This window comes from Camelus ferus, chromosome 1 (genome assembly GCF_009834535.1).
Source record: "Camelus ferus isolate YT-003-E chromosome 1, BCGSAC_Cfer_1.0, whole genome shotgun sequence".
NCBI classification, from domain to species: domain Eukaryota; kingdom Metazoa; phylum Chordata; class Mammalia; order Artiodactyla; family Camelidae; genus Camelus; species Camelus ferus.
In genome coordinates this window covers 1,999,685-2,015,386 of record NC_045696.1, presented here as the reverse complement: position 1 = coordinate 2,015,386, position 15,702 = coordinate 1,999,685, and the positions used below count along the sequence as shown (strand labels likewise).

At 61.6% G+C, this 15,702-nt stretch overlaps 1 protein-coding gene across 2 annotated transcripts; it reads left to right on the top strand.

The window, feature by feature from the left end:
• Nucleotides 1-471: 471 nt before the first annotated feature.
• PWP2 (PWP2 small subunit processome component) lies at nt 472-14,379 on the top strand. 2 transcript variants are annotated; one of them, XM_032495129.1, is made up of 21 exons: nt 472-603; nt 2,205-2,317; nt 3,037-3,131; nt 3,380-3,479; nt 3,763-3,906; nt 4,713-4,848; nt 5,058-5,272; nt 5,575-5,718; nt 6,244-6,314; nt 6,678-6,814; nt 7,142-7,290; nt 7,480-7,627; nt 7,943-8,093; nt 8,801-8,981; nt 9,964-10,111; nt 10,422-10,530; nt 11,052-11,117; nt 11,961-12,179; nt 12,410-12,560; nt 12,706-12,780; nt 13,051-13,896. In XM_032495129.1, the coding sequence occupies exons 1-21, from the start codon at nt 586-588 to the stop codon at nt 13,433-13,435; spliced, it is 2,955 nt and encodes a 984-aa protein (XP_032351020.1). In that variant the 5' UTR covers nt 472-585; the 3' UTR covers nt 13,436-13,896. The 2 variants fall into 2 exon arrangements, with proteins under 2 accessions (XP_032351020.1, XP_032351078.1); XM_032495187.1 differs by having other exon boundaries at nt 473-603; nt 13,891-14,379.
• Nucleotides 14,380-15,702: the final 1,323 nt, after the last annotated feature.

The window sequence follows — 15,702 nt, the reverse complement described above, 5'->3', positions numbered from 1 at the left end:
GTTTTTTTTCACAACTTGCTGCGAAGTAGCTCCCAAGTGGTAAGACTTTTGAGTCTCCAGTTTTCGGGTGGTAGACATAGTTGCCATCCTCAAATTTGACAACGCAACTGCCTCTGTCATCGCTCTTACAATTTCTTCGGAAACGTTCAGTTTCCAATTTAAGAGTCTCCTTTCGGTCCCCATTTCATAATCTAGAGCTTTTAAACAAGTAAGCATGGGGTCGGACCTTTTCATCCTCCGTAGTGCCTGAACGGTTTGTGGGAGCCACGGGCGGAGCCCCAGCCCGCCTAGCGGTGAGGATCCGAGCCGGGACTGCGGTGGGCGGGGCCGGAGGGCGGGAACCCACGTCTCAGAGGCGGGGCCTGCTGGCTGGGACTCCGCCTCAGGGCGGGGCCGGCCGGGGCACCCACGCTTTGGGGGCGGGACTAGCAGGTTGGGACCCCCCTCCCCACCTCCGGCGGCAGCGCTCCTCCCTTCCGCGGGGGGGCGCTGTGGCGCGCCGCCGCGCTCTCGCCCCGGAAGTGTTTCCTGCGGGCCGGAGGGCGGGGCGCAGAGGCTGCAAGCAACACATGTGCAGCTCCCGCGATGAAGTTCGCGTACCGGGTGAGCGCCGCCCGCGGTCGGGGGGTCGGGGGGTGGGGAGGAGGGTGCGGGGAACTTAGTCCGGGGGTGCGGGTGGGGTCGCTGCCCGAGACTGCTCCCTCGGGGGCCAGAGAGCCGCCTGGGCTGGCCAGGTACCGCAGCACCGGTCCCTCCGGGCCTGGGGTCGTGAGGGGCCGCAGCGCGGTGGACGGGGACGCAGGGGCGAGCGGCAGATGGCGGATGTGGGCGGGAAGGCAGGAGCCCTGCGGGAGGGTTTGGCTGAGCTCCGAGCAGGGCAGCGGAAGCCAGCCTGGACTGAAGTCCCGGTTCCCGGAGCCGCGGCGAGCGACGTGGGAAGGACGCGGGGGCAGAGGGCGGGGAGACGGGTGCCGAGCCCCCGGGACGCGCTGCTGCATCTTGCCCACGTGTCGGGACCCTTGGCGCAGCGGGCCACCCGCGGTCTGGAGCCCGGGGCGTTCGCGCGCCCCGCCTCCTGCTGCCACTCCCCTGAAGCTTGTTTCTCCTCCGGGCCGCCGCTTCCGGCCTTTCGCCAACGGTCAGGGCCCAGCTCCTTACAGGCTTGGCCTGGCCCTGGCCACAGCGCGGGCCTCCAGCAGCTCCATCCCACGCCCGCTGCCCCAAACCCAAGCTGGTGTTCCCTCTCAGACTGCTCCTCCCTGTGACCCAAACCCTCTCTGTCCAGCTCCTCTCTGCCTGCCCTTCGTCCCAGCTCCCCATCCCTCAGGTCATCTCTCTGGTCCTGACACCACCATCTTCTGTGCGGTGAGCCATGAGCCCTCACTGGCTCCGTGCATCCCCACTTGCTCCCTTGGTCACTAGCATGGCCTTCAAAAAACAGGAACTGATTACAGTTCACTTTTGCTTAAAGCTTTTCCAGCTGAACAGGCTCCTCCCTGAGCCTGGGGTTCCCAGGACCCTGCCTGCCTACAGCTCCAGATGCTCCTTGTCATCTGAGTTCCAGCTCAGGTGGCCCCTCCAGGGGTCCTTCCCTGGCCACCCCTTTGACTACCTTTCCTCTCACGCCTATGGGATCGGCTGACTTCGCAGCCCCGCGGTCATTCCTAATCACGAATGACCATGGCCGTGGCCTGCCTGCCGGACTAGAACATGGGGGTGGGAGACCAGGTGCAGAGTGCTATCCAGCCAGCGCTCAGTGCTGCTGGTGGAATGAATGGTTGACGGACAGGCTGCCAGCAGGTTACCCTGTTGTGGAAGCCTTGAACCCCGGGTGCGTGTACAGTGGGGGCTGTTCTGCTGTTGCAGCTTTTCTCTTCCTGCCACGAGGTCCTGTCCTCCTCTCCACATGGCAGACGCCTCCTGCCTGGAGACTTCCCCGAGCCCATGGTGCCCCTGATCTCCCATGCCACGGTGCCCCTGATCTACCTTGGTGGGAGCTCGGGGCCCCCGGGGTTTGGGCTCACTCCTTCCTCTCTCTTGCTCAGGACTGGGCCGGACAGGTGCCCAGGAAGTTTCTGGGTGGGAGGACTGGAGAGACTTCAGGAGTGATCAGGGTGCTCTGCGCCATCTTACCAGGGGCCTCATGCAGCCCTTTCCTAGAGTTGTGTTTTCTTTGTATTAAGACAGCTCTGTTTTCTTTTCAGTTTTCAAATTTGCTGGGGACAGTCTATCGGTGTGGAAACTTAAATTTTACACGTGATGGGAATTCAGTTATTAGTCCCGTGGGAAATAGAGTCACCGTATTTGACCTAAAAAAGTAAGTACATTAGAATGACGTTGATGCTAGGGATCATAGTTTGCAGGTAAAAACGTGGAGTTTTCCTCACCTTTGTCGTAGCAGCACACTGTTACTCAGGGCCGCCCAAGAGGGGCTGCAGGACTTACGTGGTGTCGAAGGGTCAATCGTGGGACTGGCTGTAGGAGTCTCAGTTTCCTCCTTCTAGTTCCTCAGCTAAACCCCATGTATCGAGGTCTTTGACTTTACCTTTAAGGTAGAAAACATGTGTCACTTGGCTGAAATGTCTTGGGATGGATGCTTGGGCCGTGGGAGCCGGAAAGTTGGAACATGATGTAATAAGGGACAAAATTAGGGTGGAATCCAGCGGCGGTTTGTCTTTAACATTATTTACTTTTCCACTTCTGTGCATTTTTCCATTTTTGCACAAAGTGTGGCCCAGTGTTCTGTCCCTGTGGCTCACTCCCCCATTGGCAGCGGGCTTGTTTCCGGTCTCCTGACTTCCTATGTTTGCAGCGTCCTCTTGGGATGGGGTCCTTGAAGCAAAATTGATATGCTCAAAGCCCATTTTTAAGGTTTTTAACATGCTTTGCCAAATTTTCTGCAGGAGGGGCTGTTGACAGCCCCAGCCCGGGGTTCTGCAGGGGTGGGCAGGCAGGCAGGCAGGAGGCCCAAGGCTGGCCCGACCTCCCCTCCTGGTGACAGAGACCTGCTGCTCAGCCCTGCTCTCTCTCCCCCAGCAACAAGTCGGACACTCTGCCGCTGGCCACTCGGTACAACGTCAAGTGTGTGGGGCTGTCCCCAGATGGCCGCCTTGCCATCATCGTCGATGAAGGTAAGCACCTTTGGCCGGGAGTTGGTGGCGTGGGCTGGTGACTGGGGGACAGAGTGGCTGTGTCAGGCTGACTCCAGCCCACGTGGTCCTCTCCCTTGGTTGCTTCTGTGTCTGGGACCCTGGTGGGCTTGGGGACTAGGGCAGGTGTGCGGAGCATGGACAAGCCGGGGCAGGCTTTCCTGGGGCCTGCGGCTTGCGCTGCCGGGGTGAAGTGCAGAGCCTGACGCTAACCCTAACCCTTCCCGCAGGGGGCGACGCGCTGCTGGTCAGCCTGGTCTGCAGATCCGTGCTCCACCACTTCCACTTCAAGGGTGCCGTGCACAGCGTCTCCTTCTCCCCTGATGGCAGGTGAGCGCTTGCGTGTGCCCGGGGAGCGGGGAGCTGTCAGCTGCAGCCTCTGGCGGGGAGTCTGTGCCAGGGCCTGGTCAGGGCCGGCCACAGGTGCCTGGGCCCAGAGCTCCCGCTGGGTCTGCCCACCCAGAGAAGAGGGGATTCGGGGCCCGTGAGAGGCAGGTCCCCAGGTTTGCCTCGTAAGGAACTGGTCTCAGAGCAGAGAATTGTCCCCCCAGGGGCTCTGAGCTGGTCTCAGGACCCTCCCTGGTATTGGATGCTGATGGCGCCGTTTCTGCAGGAAATTCGTGGTCACAAAAGGCAACATTGCGCAGATGTACCACGCCCCGGGGAGGAAGCGGGAGTTCAACGCGTTCATCCTGGACAAAACCTACTTTGGGCCCTATGATGAGACCACGTGCATCGACTGGACAGACGACTCCCGGTGAGGCCTTGGGGCCCCGGGGCCCTGTAAACAGCATCTCATTAGGGAGCATGGTGACTCGTCACGTCCTCGTTTGTTTACAAATGGCCTCCTGAACCTCCTGTGGGGCTGAACGCAGGCTGGGCTCCCGAGTCTGAGTCAGGCGTGCCCCGTGTTTGTCACCGGGAACCAGAAGGCAGACTTGGGTCCTTGACCAGGACCCTGTTTCCTCAGCCGTCCTGCATTCTGTGCAGGGGGAGGGGAGGCTGGTGGTGGCTGCCACTTTGTATGTCAGGCTAGCGGTCCTCCCGTGCTCTGGGCCACAGTGTGGTGGCCACAGCCCCCAAGCCATGTGAAGTGTGTTCCTGGGAGACACTGGTGTGCCCCTGGAGGTTGGGTCTGCAGGTAGGAGGCCGGCGCCCTGCAGTCCAGCCTTCCTGCCTCTTTTGCGGCGGTGCCTGGTCACACATCTGGCTCTCTTTATGCCGTGAGTCAAGGGACGCTGCTTGGGACCAAGGGCACGCCAGGGAGGCGAGAGGGGCAGAGCCCCCGATAGGCTTGGTGCTTGGTTCTCGGGCTGCCCCGGGCTGCCCCTCCATCAGGGACTGCTTTACGAGGAGGGGCAGTGTCCGCTGAGGCTCCTGGTCGTGGGAGAAGCACTTATGGGTGTGGCCAGCTGCTGGGGGAGATGCAAGCGGGGCAGGCGCAGACCCAACCAGTCCCTGCCTGTCACCCTGGCATCTCCCTTAAGTCCAGGGACCACACAGGGAGGTTGACAGCTGCACTCGGCTGCAGCTCCAAGGATGAGCTGTGTTTCCTCCATCCAGGTGCTTTGCAGTCGGGAGCAAAGACATGTCCACATGGGTGTTTGGGGCCGAGCGCTGGGACAACCTCATCTACTATGCTCTGGGGGGACATAAGGATGCCATCGTGGCCTGCTTCTTCGAATCCAGCAGCCTGGACGTATGTCCCTGGTCACAGCCCTGAGTCGGGGTGCTGGGCACTCCCTTGAGGCCCCTGCCAGTTGCTCCCAGGTTCCCTGGGGAGGTTTGGGAGCCAGCAGTAGCGGGGCAGTCTTTGGTGGCATGGGTGGAGCTTCCTTGTCACTGCAGCCCATGGCTGGCAGGGGCTGAGGGTCAGAGTGGGCCACACCCACACATTTCCCTTTGCAGCTGTACACGCTCAGCCAGGACGGAGCCCTGTGCGTGTGGCAGTGTGACACGCCCCCTAAGGGCCTGAGGCTCAAAGCCCCCACTGGCTGGAAGGCGGACCTGCTGCAGCGGGAGGAGGAGGACGCAGAGGGGGAGGAGGAGACCACCATCCGCGGGAAGGCCGCACCGGCGCCTGAGGAGCAGCGGGGCAAAGTGAAGTACTCTCGGCTGGCCAAGTAGGTCTCCGCCTCCAGAGGCCGAGCTGTGACTCCTGCCTTAGAGGCCCTGGGCGGGCCAGTGGGGGGAGCCCCCCAAGGCACCTGAGCTGCTGAGCGAGCATGGGGGCTGGAGGCTGGGAGCGCAGAACTGCAGGTGCGAGGAGGTAGGGGGCCGCCCAAGGGACAAGGGGCAGTGCAGGCAGGCTGCCCGCGTGCAGTGAGGTCCTCCACCCCGGGGTCCAGGGCAGAGCCGCGGAGGGGTGTAAGACCAGCCTGGCCTCTGGTCCTCTTCCCTCAGTCCTCGTGTCCCGTCTGTTTAGGTACTTTTTTAATAAAGAGGGAGACTTTAACCACCTAACGGCGGCAGCATATCATAAGAAAGTCCACCTCTTGGTCACTGGTTTTGCTTCCGGAATCTTCCACCTGCATGAACTCCCAGAGTTCAGCCTCATCCACTCCCTGAGGTCAGCACCTGCTCCGTGTGGTTGTGTGTGTGCTCTCCAGTCTGCAGGAGGGTGGACAGAAGCCGTGCCATGCCTTCCCCGGACCGAGGGGCCAGGAGGAGGGCCAGCAGGCTTCCCAGGACACCTGCTGTCGCCTCTGTCCCGGGTTGAGCGCATATGAGCGCTGCTGCCCTGCCCCCATCTCTGACACGCAGCTCCCCCCACCTCATCCCCAGTCATGGGGAGCTTTGGTCCCACCTGTACATCACGACATTTTTATTTTCTGTCTTCATTGTTCTCTCGTGTCCCTTTGGAACATGGAAAAAACTAAAACACTGGTTTCCCAAAATCCCATGGCTTGGAGGTTTTGAACGCGAGCACAGCTCTGCATTTGCTGATGCTCTGAATGAAGTGAACTATTTAGTGCAGTAACCGCACGGCGGGGGGAGTGGTGCAGACATGGGGAGACCAGCCCTGTCTGCACCTCCGACCACCCCGGGTGGGGACGGGAGGCCCTGTGTGCTGACCGGGCCTGCATCTCCCCAGCGTCTCAGATCAGAGGGTCGCATCCATCGCCATCAATAGCTCCGGGGACTGGATCGCCTTTGGATGCTCAGGTTAGTCTTCGTGCCCAGGTCTGTGAGGACAGGAGCAGACCTCTTCCTCCAGGAAGTCAGCCTGCTGCTCCCCCACCCCTGAGGCACTGGGGCCAGGCTGGCAGCTGGGTGGCTCACATTCGAAGGAGCAGTCGGTGAGACTTTCAGAACAGACGCTCATCTGAGTCACGAGTCCCGGTGCCCGTCAGCAGCGCTGCCTTGGCCTTGGCCCTCGGCCCTCTGCTGGGGCATCGGGAGGTTGGCATCTCCTTGCTGAGTTCCCTCGTTCAGGTGTCTGGTGAGGGCACCTGCCTCAGGGTGAAACTGGCCATCAGAATGCCGGTGTGAGTCCCACAGGCAGTTAGCCCCTCCATGTGCCCGCAGGCCTGGGCCAGCTGCTGGTGTGGGAGTGGCAGAGCGAGTCCTACGTGCTCAAGCAGCAGGGCCACTTCAACAGCATGGTGTCCCTGGCCTACTCCCCTGATGGGCAGCGCATCGCGACCGGCGGGGACGACGGCAAGGTGGGCTTGTGTCGGGGGTGGGGGGCCTGTCCCTGTCCTGCCAGCCTCGGCACTTGCGGCCAGGCCCCAACGGCGGGGTTCAGCCTGGGGCTCTGGGGCTCACCCCGCCTCGTCTGGGCTCAGGAGGAGGTGTTTGCAGGTCTGCCCAGATCTGGGTGGAGGGGCTGTGGGGGTCTCTTCTGGGCTGGGCTCCCATGCGCGGCTCAGAGCTCTGTGGTCCCAGCAGCTGCGATCTGACCCGGGAGGGCGCTTGTGCCTCTGGGGAGACCTGGGCCCCCGTGGCCCACCTGAGCTGTGGCCCTCCCGCCCCTGCCCTCCCCGCCACAGGTCAAGGTATGGAACACCCTCAGTGGCTTCTGCTTCATCACATTCACGGAGCACTCGAGTGGGGTCACCGGCGTGACCTTCACCTCCACCGGCTACGTCATCGTGACCTCTTCCATGGATGGGACCGTGCGTGCCTTTGACCTTCACAGGTGACCTTTCTGCTGGCTCAGGATGCTGGCTCCGCAACTTCCTCGTCCCCTCTGGGCTGAGAGTGAGGCTGGGGGCTCTGGGTGTATCGGGAAGGGAACGAAGTGGAGCCCAGCGTCAGACCCCAGACGCGCACAAGGGTGAGCGGGCCCTCCATGAGCCGTGCCCCCCGGGATGCACTCTTCCCGCAGGTACCGGAACTTCCGCACCTTCACGTCTCCGCGCCCCACCCAGTTCTCCTGTGTGGCAGTGGACTCGAGCGGGGAGATCGTCTCTGCTGGGGCCCAGGACTCCTTCGAGATCTTTATCTGGTCCATGCAGACGGGCAGGCTCCTGGACGTAAGGGCCGCGAGTCCCAGGAGCTGCTCTCTCGAGGGACTGGGGTGCAGGGAGGGGGCCTCACTGACCCCAGAGGAGCGGGTGGGGCAGAGGTCGCATCTCAGGAGCGGGCCGCACCATGTACGTGCATATTCTGGGGGCGCCTCGCTTGCCTGCACCAAGACAGAGCTGTGTCCCCCTCATCCTGCAGCACAGGGCCTCAGAGGGGCTGTGTTTCAGCTGTGGCCTCTGAAAGCCAGCATCTGGCAGGCACGTCGGGCTGGGACGGCCGCGGAGGGTCTCATGTTCTCAGAGCTCTTCTCCGAACCGCTGTAGGTTTTGTCTGGCCATGAAGGGCCCATCAGTGGTCTGTGTTTTAACCCGATGAAGTCGATCCTGGCCAGCGCCTCCTGGGACAAGACGGTGCGGCTGTGGGACATGGTAGACAGCTGGAGGACCACAGAGACACTGGCCCTGACCTCCGATGGTACGCAGCGCCCAGGGGGAGGCCCAGGCTCTGTGCTGTCAGCCACCTGTCTGGGGCACCGGTTTGGATAAACCCAGGACCCCAAGCGCTGAGGGGCTGGCTGTGTCACTTGGCACCGGGCCCCCCGGGGAAGCGAGGTGGGCCCTATTGCAGCAGACTTGCTGGCGCTGTCTGAGCTTGCCTGTGGGTTAACAGTGACACTTCTGCGAGAAGTGGTCAAGGCTCTGCCCATGCTGACCACGGGGAAGCATGAGGTGGCTGGAACGAAGTGTCCTTGTGCACAGTGGGCCGCGGGTGGACGTCTCGGCTGTGGCTGCAGTGCCCGTGGGTCCCAGCAGAGGTCCTTGCAGAAGACAGCCGTTGGCCCCAGGGGCTTGTGGCCTCTGCCGTGTCCAGTGCTTCTGGCCGCCCCACCTGGCTCTGGTTCAGGCTGTTAGTGGCCGGCCCCTTGCGTCTTTGTGGGGCTAACTTACTGACCTCTTGCCCACAGCTAGTCTGTTTCTAGTCTACCCATGATCTCAGTGTGATCCTCCTGCCCAGAGCCCTCCACCCAGCTGGCCCCCCTCAGTTGTGCCCCCTGCCTGCCCCGTGGCCCCCAGACCCCCCTGGTGCCATTGTGCAGCCTGGGTTGGAGCAGGATGAGGGCAGTGTGGCCTGCCGGCTGGAGCCCAGGGTCTTCCTTGCCTCAGACCTGCGTCTCTCTGCAGCTCTGGCTGTGACCTTCCGCCCTGACGGAGCAGAGCTGGCTGTGGCCACGCTAAACTCACAGATAACTTTCTGGGACCCAGAGAACGCGGTGCAGACGGGCTCCATTGAGGGCAGGCATGATCTCAAGACGGGCAGGAAGGAGCTGGACAAAATCACCGCCAAGCACTCAGCCAAGGGGAAGTGAGTGCCGAGAGCCACCCCAGCAGGGCTCCTCCTGCCTGTGGGGCCGTGGGGCATGGGTGGGGCCTGTGGGTTAACAGGCTCCCGCGTCCTCACCCTGAGGATGGGTGTTGGCCCCCGTTTTCAGTTCTCCCGGGCGTATCCCCAGCAGTGGCATTGCTGGGTCACATGGTGGCTCTGCTTAACCTTTTGAGGACCCACCAGACTGCTGTGCAGAGAGCCTGCACTGTTCAGTTACCACCACTAGCGCAGGGGTTTCCAGTTTCCCACGTCAATCACTGACGCTCTTTCGTGTGTATTTTTTAACCCCAGCTGTTGGTGCTTCGTGGTTTTGGGCATCTTTTCACGGACAGATAGGCCACTCGTGTGCGGGCTTTGGAGAAATGTCTGTGCGGAGCACCTGTCTGCTTTAACAGGCTGTGTGTCTGTATTGTTGACTCAGGGGAGTTCTCCATGTACTCGGGACCTGAGACCCTCCTCAGACACATCCTCCCCCGCTTCTGCAGCTCGTCTCCAGGTTCTAGAAGGTGCTCTTTGGAGCACGGGTGTTTAAATTTTCACGAAGCCTCGTTTGTGTTTTTTCTTTCGTTGCTTGTGCTCTTGGTGTCACATCCAAGAATCCTCTGCCAAATCCAGGGTCACTGTATTGAGTCCCTGAGCTGACACGGCAGTGAGTGCCTGGGTTCTGGTCATGCGGGACTGAGTAGACACCCCTGCCAGCGGCCGCTGTGAGGGTGGCGGGCAGATGGGTCCCCCTTCGTCCTGACTTCAGCAGGGAGCTGCCCAGATGGGGCCACATGGTCCTGTGAGAAGGCCTCTTGGAGGTCACTGTGCTGTCCCTCCTCTGGGGCAATGATGCCTCGGCAGGAACTGGGAGGCTGGGCTGCCGGTTCTCATCCTGCAGCATTTTGGCCAGGGCCGTGTTGGGGAGGGTGCCATCTGCCTTCTGGGTGGCGACTGAGTCCGCGTCCCCTCCGTCCAGGGCCTTCACCACTCTCTGCTATTCCGCGGACGGCCAGAGCATCCTGGCGGGAGGGATGTCCAAGTTCGTGTGCATTTATCATGTCAAGGAGCAGATTCTCAGGAAGAAGTTTGAGATCTCTTGCAACCTCTCTCTGGACGCCATGGAGGTGAGTGTGCTGCGGGGTTCCAGAGCCAGGCTGCAGACTGCATGGGCCCCCACATGGGTCTCAGCCGGCTGTGAGCCCCGAGTCTCCCCAGCCCACCCTCGGCCCTCCTCACACCCCCTCCGACGGGAATCCAACCACCGCAGGGCCAGCAGCAGGCACTGAGGGGAGGCCTGGCCGTCCCGTCTCAGGCCCTGTGTGTGCCGTGTGCTTTCCAGGCGGGGCTGGCCTCCCACCGTCGGTGGCACAGGAGGGATGCGGGGCAGACCTACCTGCACCTCTGATGGTAAGATGTCCTGGATTTTGCTTTTAGGAATTTTTGAACCGAAGGAAAATGACAGAGTTTGGCAACCTGGCGCTGATTGATCAAGACGCCGCAGAGGAGGGTGGAATCGCGATACCACTTCCGGGTGTAAAGAAAGGTGAGCAGTAGGTCTCTGGTCCTGGTGGCCAGGCCACAGCAGGCCGCCCTGCTCACCACCCGCTTTTCCTGGTGTTGACGCTGTCTCCTCTGGTGGGGCTGCTGTGGCTGATGTCCCCAAGTCCTTGCTGCACAGGTGTGGCGTCTTGCTGGAGGCCGGGCCGGAGCTCAGCCCTGTGCCCTGCACTTGCCCCGACCTGGGCCACAAGGAAGACTCGGTTTTTTGGGGGGGCTGGCCGCCTCCCAGGCCTGAACCGGGAACCACCCTGCCTCACAGCCCTGGGCTGGGCAGGGACTTTTCTCCCGAACAGACGAGCCCATCTCCCACCAGGCTGGAGCTCACGAGAGTGTCTGCTCCAAGGGCTGATCCGTGGAGGCGGTCCCGGCACAGGGCTCACCTGCTGTGTCTGTGGGAGGGTGGGGGGCAGGGCTGCCACTCCTGCTGGGTCCACAGGGTGGCCCTCTCTCTGTGGGCCGAGTGGGGGAGTGTGCATGCTGTGACCGGCTGTCCTTTGCCCCTAGGGGACATGAGCTCTCGGCACTTCAAACCTGAGATCAGGGTGACTTCGCTCCGCTTTTCTCCCACCGGTGAGCCCTGGGGGTCAGGTGGTTGGCGTGGGAGGGGTGGGCCTGGTCCCATGGGCCTCTGGGCCTGTGGTGTGCACAGTGGGCCTGTCACCCTGCTCCCGGGGGCAGGATCAGCATGGAGCTTCTGGCCAGCTCTGTGCACCGCTGTCCCCCTTGGGTGAGATGTGGTCGTCCTCGTCCTCCCTGAGGATGGCTGTGACCTCAGACCTGCGAGGCTCAAAGTCAGGAGGTGGGCACCTGCCCTGAGCACCCTGCCCATGTGCCATTTGGGGCCATCAGGCACCTTGCTCCCTCGCCTCATCCCCACCACTGAGAGTGTCCAGTGGGGGAGGGTCTGTCCCCCAGAGCCTGGGGACGGAGTGGGACAGGGTTGCAGCAGGCTCATCTCTACGGGGTGGTGGCCGTGCCTCCAGCCCTGGTTGAGAGACAGGCAGCTGGTGCAGACAGCACGTGTCATTGCACCACCGTGGGAGCCAGGGCTGCAGACCGGGGCCCGAGGGACGAGTCCGGGGGCCCCTGCTCTGGTGTCTGGGCAGTTTCATCCTCGCACCATCATGGAGTAGAGAAGCTGCAGGAGAGGCCTGCAGAGCTGGAGAGTGTGCCCTTCACAGGGAAGCTCGCCCACCCAGCGGGGATGAGGGTAGGGTGTGAACTCGGGCAGGTGGCCCTGGGGACCTGCAGCGGTGAGGGGCTGGTGGCCAAGGTAGGAGTGGGGCAGGCTCCCCTGCTCCCTTCATGCTGGTGTGTTGGGGACTCCAGGAACGTCTTCAGCACCTGTTCTTCAAAACATGGGAAACATGGAAATCGGTGTTCTGGGAGCCTTAATCAGGCTTTGTCTCCCAGGACGCTGCTGGGCAGCCACCACGACTGAGGGACTCCTTATCTACTCCCTGGACGCGCGCATGCTCTTTGACCCTTTCGAGCTGGACACCAGCGTCACCCCCGGGCGGATCCGGGCGGCGCTGCGCCAGCGGGACTTCACCAGGGCCATCCTCATGGCCTTCAGGCTCAACGAGAGGAAGCTGCTGCAGGAGGCCCTGGAGTCAGTGCCCTGGGATGAGAGTGAGTGGGGCGGGGCGGGGCGTGGGCCGGCGGAGGGGCTGGGATGGGGCGAGGGCGGGCATGGGTCTGGGGGAGGCGCCCGGTGGGGCCTAGGCGGAGCGTGGACCGGGTGGTGGGGGAGGCAAGTGAGGTGGGGGGGTGGACTGAGTGCAGGGCGGAGGCCGCCGTGTGGGGGCCGGCTCTTCTGAAGGCTTCTTGGGCTGAGCATGGTGTCCACACTTCCCTCACAGTTGAAGTCGTCAGCTCCTCGCTTCCTGACTTGTATGTGGAGAAGGTGCTGGAATTTTTAGCTTCGTCCTTTGAGGTGTCCCGCCACCTGGAGTTCTATCTCCTATGGACTCAGAAGCTGCTTGTGGCGCACGGACAGAAGCTGAAGTCCAGGTAGACGGGTGCCCCTGCCCTCCGCCTGCGGTTCGGTCACTCCTTCTGCGGGGTCTGCAGCTGCGCGGCCCCGGCGGAGGCTTCTGCGCACAAGCACCGGGTGCTCTGGCGTCCGGTACCGCACTGAGGGAAGTCTCCTTTCCAGGGCGGGGAAGCTGTTGCCGGCCGTTCAGTTCCTTCAGAAGAGCATCCAGCGCCACTGGGAGGACATCTCCAAACTGTACGTGTTGCCGGAGTGGTTGGTGGGCCGGGCAGGGCTTGGACTGTCGCCAGCTGGTTCCAGCTGGTTCCACGCTGGGGCTGCTCCCTGCGTTGTCTGATTTGGGGACAGAAAGTCCTGGTGGTGGATGTGCTTGTTCCCATGCCGCTGGCAAACTAAACACGCTGGGCTGTCCCACGGTGGATTCCGGGAGAGCACTCCCAGGGAGGCAGAGCGTCCCTGCCGCTTGGATGAGCAGGGAGGGTCCGAAGCCTCCCTCCTCCTGTTCAGGTGGTGTCGCCCTGGCCCTCGCACTTCCTGCCCCCTCCCCCGGGCCCGGAGGATCTGCGCTTGGCCTCTCCTGGGGGTCTCCCCTCCAGCTGGCGTCAGGTGTGCGGGGGGGGGGGGGGCTCCGACGTGCTGTTTCCAGGCTTGGTGCTCAGGTGTCCCTACTCTGCCCCGAAGGTCTGCTTTGTGCCTTCCCGTGTGGCTCAGGTCCCCCGGTCCTCCCGTCTGTCCTGAGCGCTTTCTTGGTCTTCACGTGTCTCCAACAAACCACTGTTCTTGGAGGCTCTTTCCGAGCTCCAGGCTGCCCGCAGGGTGGCTGGTGGCTCCTCTGGGGGGCCGTCTTCCCCGTGTTGCGGTTCCATCGGGCTCCCACAAGAAGCAGTGTTAGATCTGTTCCACGTCACTGGGTGTCGACGTGGACGCGACATGCTTGGACGCAGAGTCAGCCCAGCCGGCTTCCGTGCTGCCTGCGCTACAGAACCTGGTGCTGTTTCCCATCTCTGCGGCCCACATGGGCTGGCGGGGTGCCGTCTGCTCTGCTCTGTGCTGACGGACCCTCGTACTGTCAGGCCGTCCCCCAAAAGCTTCTACATGAGATGCAGGAGGGGTTTTTCTCTGTTGGTGTGTGGGGCTCATGTGTTAAACGTGCCTGCATTCCTCGAGACAGCCCCGGAGGGCCGAGGGGTGTCCAGAGGAGGCGGCGTTGGGGGCTGTCCTGGTGGGGGCCCGTGGCGGGTGTTTCTGGGCTCTGGAGCAGGTGGTCGAGTGCTGCGTGAGCGGGGCTCTCGACGGGGTGGGAGACGCTCGCCGGCCTTGCTGACGGCCGCCTGCGTGCCTTCGCAGCTGTGACTGGAACCGCTACAACGTCCAGTACGCCCTGGCAGTTTCCAAGCAGCGGGGTGTGAAGCGCCCCTCGGACCCGCCGGGAAGTGAGGATGAAGCAGGTCCGCCCGACGACGACGAGGACGGTCTGCACCTCCTCCGGGGGCGCCCCGGGGAGGTGGGCGCAGGTGGGCCGCTGCCCTAGAGCCGCCCTGCTGCAGGCCCGCTGGCCCTGCTTGAGACCCCAGGGGAGGTGGGCGCCGCTGGAGGGTGGGGCTCTGTCCCCGAGGCTGGCGCTTCTGTGAGAAGCTGTCGCGGCCGCGGGGTCAGTGAGCTCACAGCCTGGAGCTGGCACGTGAGCGAAAGTGGACGTGGAGCCTCTGCTGCTGAAAACTGAGAGGCGAGTGGGATCATGTGTGTGGACTCAGACTTTGTATGAGAAATTTTACGTGTTTGATACAAAGTTTTGACAATAAACTTAGGGATGAAAATAAATTTTTCTAAAAAGTAGCTATGGGTTAAGTCTGGCCTCTGAATTTGAAACATTGGTGATGTACCCTGAATGTGAATGTCCTGTGGGAGAGCAGGGCCACCTGCCTGCTGGCACCTCCTGTCCCCTTGCTTGGCTGCCCTGTAGTAAAGCCTTTTTGCAGAAGACTAGTACCTTGGTAACTGGTCTTTCTGTTGTGCATGGGCAAGCAGCCCACTTGCTTGGTACAAATTTTGGCGGCCCAGATGGAATCCAAGTCCTGGCTGGACGACAGCTCGTGGCTTGCTGGCGCTGCGTTGGGAATGGGGCCTGGATACCCACCTCAGCAGCTGCCTAGGTGGCTTTGCCTGGAAGACTTGGCCTCGACACCTCCATCCAGCACGGTGGCAGCCACCTTGGGCGCGTTGCAGGTCCACTTTTGCAGAAAGAGGCTGCGGAACAAGAAGTCTTCTGGGTGAAGATCTAGGTGCCTGAGTCCAAAAGCTGTTTTCTCTCCCTGGTAACTGACCCTCGTTCAGAGGTCCTGGTAACCTGAACGTGGTCTAGATCCTCTTGGAAACTCAGAGATTAAGTTTGGTCTTTGGTGTGATTCAGAGCCAGAAGTTTGTCTGGATCGAGGCCTGTGAATGTGCGTGGGTGAGTGGTACGTATTACTGTCTCTTACTGTTAGTTTAAACTGAACTGGCTATGTGAGGACTGACCACGGCAAACTGCCCCCAGGAGTAACTTGATGAGTCTTCTGAGTCCAAAGAAAAGTGCCACTGTTCCTCCAGGCCTTTGCGACGTTCCCAGGTGACTGGGGAACTTGCTCAGGGGTCGGGGCTTCTGCCTGTGACCTGCCTGCATTGTTGGTGGGGAAGCAGTTGGCCCTGGCAGCTCTGCTGGGGGTTACGCACCCGAGCCTTGCCGGCACCAGTAAGGAGTAGTTGCTGCAAACACCACCTGGTCCAAGCTGACCCAGTGCCCCTTAGAAAGACCGATCGCTGCAGCCACTGGGGGAAAGCCCTAAAATGGGAACCACAAATGGTGTACCAGCCTGCAGCCCAGTGGGATGCAGTCTCCAAAATCGGGGCACTTTTACCTATGAGCTTCTGAAAAAGGTGATTATATATGTATTTTAATACTACCTGGCCCCAATATCAATTGGAGTTAGGGGAGAAATAGCCCAAAAATGGGTTCTCAGAGGGTCATATCTTTATTGTACCTCGGTTTACTAGAAGTCAAATGGAATCTTGTTTCTGTTACAAAAATTTGTCAGCAAGAAAATGACATAATATGATGAAACATTAGTCAGTGAATTCAATGTAAATGAGAGTTTTCAGGTGGACTCTGTAGGAATAATT